Genomic DNA, 5,000 nt, shown 5'->3' with positions numbered 1-5,000 from the left:
GTCTCATTACAACTGATGGGCCTTAACTTCACTATCTGTCAGACAAAGCAAAAAAAGGCATAATTGGTCACACTGCAAGCTAAATCTTCAGTTTTGCTGTTACATTACAGCATTGCCTTTGTAAATTGTAAACAGTTCTTAAGAAGCCTTTAAACTGCCTTTAGGAAACATCACATTACTATAATCTACTTTTTCCTAATACTATTTTCTCATCATATGCTACACAACTGTTTGTATTTTCAGACTCAAATCATCAAATAATAATAATGAAAAAGAACAGGAAGGAGTGTTTGAAATATGTAACTTGTTGATAAAAGTATGAGAACTTAAAAGAGGAGAATGTATCTTACAACACAAAAATAATATATATATTTTTTTTAAACAAGAAGTTAAATTCCAGTGATGTTGGCTTTGTATATATGCAAAACAATTACAACACTAACTGGAACTTGAATCACTTGTTGTTTAACACTGACATTTTCCAGAGACTTCTGTAATACTTTTTTTTTCATGAATTCAGCTTGAGTTACACCTGTAGACTGAGACTGGACTAAGCAAACCAGCCTGTAAGTAATTTAGAACCGCAGGAAACTACCTGTATTACTGAAGGTATTCTGGATATACTGGATATAATTTGGTCAGTGCAACTTTAATTAAAAAAACACTTGAGGCAGAGAGTGGGAAAAAGGTTTCTTCTTAGGCTTTATTTTTTTTTGTGTGTGTGATGCTTTAAAGTGAAGCTATTTGCCATGATGTAAATTCCTAACAGAAAGTTATCACTGCCCTCCTGTATAAAAGAAACTAAAACTTTGCCTAGGTATATAAGACTTCAAATTCAAGGCAAATGACAATAAATGACATTATTTTAGTTTCCCCTCATTGCTTTGTGTTCCTAGTATTAAAATACAAAAGAATCTAATGGTTTGCCTTGTCTGAAAGAAGAACAAGTATTCTTGCGTGCATGCAAACAGTGAGGCAATACATGGGACAAGGTAAGAAAGCTGAAAAGGGTTTACCCTTTTTCTTCATGTATCTCCACAAACTGGAAAAAAAAAAAAATCTCAGTCCCTCCTGCATCGTTTGTGTTCTCCTACACTGTCTCAAGAGGCTACAGATCTGCTGAAAAAATGCCCCATGTACAGAACCACATGGTGTAAGCATCTTGCACAGTCATTCTGGGATGACTGTGAGGTTCACGCCAAGCATCAGCAGCCTGATAAGTGTTTCAGTACTGGGAGACCCCAGGAGTACTTGCTACTTCTGCAAACTGGATGGAGCATCACATATATGCAGTGATCCCTAATGGTTAGAGCCTGAGCAAGCCACATGAGTGTCATGGTCCCAGCCACAGGACCACCTGGAGACCAACCCCTGAGTGGGTCTGACATTACCTATCGACTTTCAGAAAAATGCCCACCATTGGGCAGAGAGTTACTTTGGGTAGAGCTATGCTCTCGTACTCCTTTGTCCAGCAGACAAGCATTGGGTCAGAAGGGGCAGAAAGAAAAGGGGTCCTGACCCCATTTCAAAAAGAGAAGACAGCTTGGATCCAGTCTCTGCTCCAGGGACTGCATTTTTCATTCATGATGAATGGCATTAGGGTCTTAGTTCAAGCAAAATACTGTAGACAATGCTGATGTTAGATAATTATTGCATAATTTATAATGTAAAAATCTTAAAGTAAAAAAAAAAAAAAGTTTGTTCATGAATATCAACAAATTTCATGCAAGAAATATACAGCTTTAAGCCACAATCATTAAGGCAAGTGTTTTCATTTTAGCTTAGATTAATAGTTATATTGGGTTTATATGACATCATATTTTCTCTTTCCCCCTTCTCAAAGGAAAAGAAGTGGGAGTGAGAGAGCAACGTTCTGGAGTTTAATTGGACATTGGTGTGAAACCACCACAGTCCCTTTTGGTGCCCAGTATGGGCTCGAGAAATTAAAGATAAGGATGATAATCGGGAGAAGTAACGAGCAAAACACAGACTGGACATGGTCTGTAATAGTTGTGAAGAATTTATGATGTAAAAATTGTGAAGACTATGTGTTGCCATAATGTCGTGAAGGGATGAGGGGTAGAATGTATGTAAATTGTATGTATTGTTGATGTTGTGATGATGTTATGTTGATTTTGGTGTAGGGAATTTTTATTTTTTAAATGTATGTGAAGATTGTGATGAATGTGATAAAATTATATTTTAATGATAATTCTTAAATATGCTTTTCACAGAAGCATGGGGTAAAATGTATTGGGTTTATGTGGCACAGTATTGGTAGTGGAGGGGCTGCAGGGGTGGCCTCTGTGAGCACAGGCCAGCAGCTGCCCCATGTCACATCCGAGCCAGCTCCAGATGGCTCCAAAAGGGGCCCACTACTGGCCAGAGCTGAGCCAGTGAGCGACGCTGGGTGGGCCTCTGGGAGAGAGGATTGAAGAAAGTGGAAAGCAACTGCTGTGCAACAGCAGCTGGAAGAGAGGAGTGAGAAAATGTGAGAGAAGCAGCCCTGCAGACAGCACGGTCAGTGCAGCAGGAGGGCAGGAGGTGCTCCAGGCATGCAGCAGCAGTTCCCCAGCAGCCCGTTGGAGAGGCTCCTGGTGGAGCAGGCTGTCCCCCTGCAGCCCATGGGTCCCGCATGGAGCAGATCTCCACGCTGCAGCCCATGGAGAAGCCCCCGGTGGAGCAGGTGGCTGTGGCCCGGAGGAGGCTGCAGCCCATGGAGAGCCCCTGCAGGAGCAGGCCCCGGGCCGGAGCTGCAGCCCGTGGAGAGGAGCCCGCGCAGGAGCAAGGGGTCTGGGGGGAGCTGCCTCCCGTGGGGGACCCGTGCTGGAGCAGTTTGCTCCTGGGGGATGGACCCCGTGGTGTGGAGCCATGTGGGAGCAGTGCTTGAAGAGCTGCTGCCTGTGAGCTGCTCTGGGGAGAGGAGGTAGAAAAGGTGGGGAGGGGGGAAGGAATGCGGGATTAGTTTGCTTTTAGTTTCTCACTGCTCTAGCCTGTTAGTAATAGGCAATAAATTATATTAATCTCCCTATGTTGAGTCTGTTTTGCCCATGAAAGTAATTGGTGAGCAATCTCCCTGTTCTTATCTCAACCCTTGAGCCCTTTCCATCGTATTTTCTCTCCGATTGTCCTTTGAGGAGGGGGAGTGAGAGAGCGGTTGTGGTGGAGTTTAGCTGCCCACCAGGGTGAAGTCACCACAATTCTAAATATGTAATGGGATAATACATCTGTGCAACAAACCTGTATTTCTAACTGCTGAACCACTTGCATTTGCACCCGACACTGAGCAGTGCTTCTGTCATCCAATGCATGTTCATTGTTAAGGTGCCTGGAGAAGAAAGAGAACACTAATAAAACAGTGTTAAGACAAGGAAAATTTCTTTATGAGTCCATTTTTCTCTCCTGTGCATATGGCTTCCATTAGTTTCAATGGGAGTTATGTGAAAAGATTTAGTTAGAACATGCCTTAGATACAATACAAAGTAACAAAATTGATTATTTCATTTAGTTCCACAAACTTTCTCAATGATGAATGCCAGATGCCCAGTTCCTATCTCCCAGACCACGGAAGCCATCTAAAAGCCAATGTAACTGTTTGTCAGTATTTGGTAGAGTCACTGAGCTGATTTCCACTCCCTGTCAGTGGTGTAGATGATCAGACAACCACCTTGTAAATGATTCTTCAAAAGATATAATTGTTTTCAGGCTGCTTGAACTACTGTAAATTGATGTAGACTTTGTTTAGATTCCTCCATCTGTTCTTCTTTAATCATTAAAGCGAAAGCACCAACAGAATGTCCTTTCCCCCTTCCTAGAACAGAGCTAGGCATTACTGAAAACACAGGGGAACAATCTGAGGAAGAGGGTGCAAAGTAAAGGCACCGCGAGGAATAACTACACACCTTACACACAGAGCAAGCCTCCTGGGAGAGATCCAATCTACACAATCATGCCATCTTAGCAAAACAAGCAATCCACGCTGCAACCAGGTAGGAGAACCACAGTGGGTGAGTACATGTACCTAAAGTGCAGACCAGACCCAAATGTCTGTGTCTCATATGATTCAATGGGGTGCACCTTTGCAGAGCTCATTTAGTGCTGTTCATTTGGGTTTTGTTTTGTTTTGCTTGAAGGACAGTGATTTCTGTTTTTTCTTTTTCTTCTGTGATCAAAGAAAGCCCCTTTTGGAGCTTTTGGAGTGGTTTTGCTGCGCTACTGAGAAGAAATCTTAAGTATTAGGCTAAAGAAGGAATGGGAGCAAAGGAGCGTTGTCTTTGAATGTGGATTTACTGTCTACTCCCCCTGTTCGCAAGAGGGGTAAGTTTTGTAGGTACTATCATAGAGTCACAGATGATCTCACAGCTGCGTGATCTATTATAGAGGAAAGATATCTTTCCCCCTTTTCTTTTTTAGCAGAATTATTCAGGGAACTAAGCAATTATTTGATTATTGATCTATGTAAATAATGTGCTTTTCGGTAACAGGGTAAAAATAAGGGGGGACAGCATCCTAATTTTAGTATGATTTGTATCTTTAATTTAAATCATGACATCACAATTTACGTCACAATGATAGAGTTTGCAGATGAGCGAAATATGACAGTCGGCTTCTGTTAACCCTTGCACAAGGAAAGCTAGGGAAGATATAAGTAATTATGAAAGCTTTTTTGTTGTTGTTCTTTTAGTGCAAAATTGTTTACTGGTGTACTTCCTTGCAGTTTATGCAAAGTTCAAGCATCACCAAGAACACAACATTTAATTTCCTCTGTGTGTGTCATAAAACCTGTATTAAAAAAAAAAAAAAAAAAAAAAAGAAATGGAACTGACTTCACTCCCCCTTAATTGACGCAAAAATGCACAATCCGTTTAAAAAGTAGACAATTTCAGAACAGACCATTCTCTTGCTTTCTTAAATTTTTGATTCAAAATAATTTTACTCCCTCCATTACACAGACATGATAGTGTGGGGTGTATTAATAAAATGGTTTAACATTTTTAGTT

General features: G+C 41.2%; 1 protein-coding gene across 16 annotated transcripts in view; it reads right to left on the bottom strand.

Moving 5' to 3' along the window:
* The window catches only part of FOXP2 (forkhead box P2), a 436,541-nt gene that overhangs the window by 39,828 nt on the left and 391,713 nt on the right, over window positions 1–5,000 (bottom strand). For all 16 annotated transcript variants that reach the window (XR_011092013.1, XR_011092014.1, XM_068669521.1 and 13 more), the window contains one exon: window positions 3,241–3,328. Coding sequence is in view for 14 of the 16 variants with exons in the window: in XM_068669521.1 (XP_068525622.1) it covers window positions 3,241–3,328 (88 nt within the window). In the remaining 2 variants the exon portion in view is untranslated. The remainder of the gene's footprint in view (window positions 1–3,240; window positions 3,329–5,000) is intronic.

The sequence above is a fragment of the Anas acuta genome, chromosome 1 (genome assembly GCF_963932015.1).
Source record: "Anas acuta chromosome 1, bAnaAcu1.1, whole genome shotgun sequence".
Lineage (NCBI taxonomy): Eukaryota > Metazoa > Chordata > Aves > Anseriformes > Anatidae > Anas > Anas acuta.
Note: the sequence above shows the minus strand (reverse complement) of the source record. Positions and strands in the feature narration are given on the sequence as shown.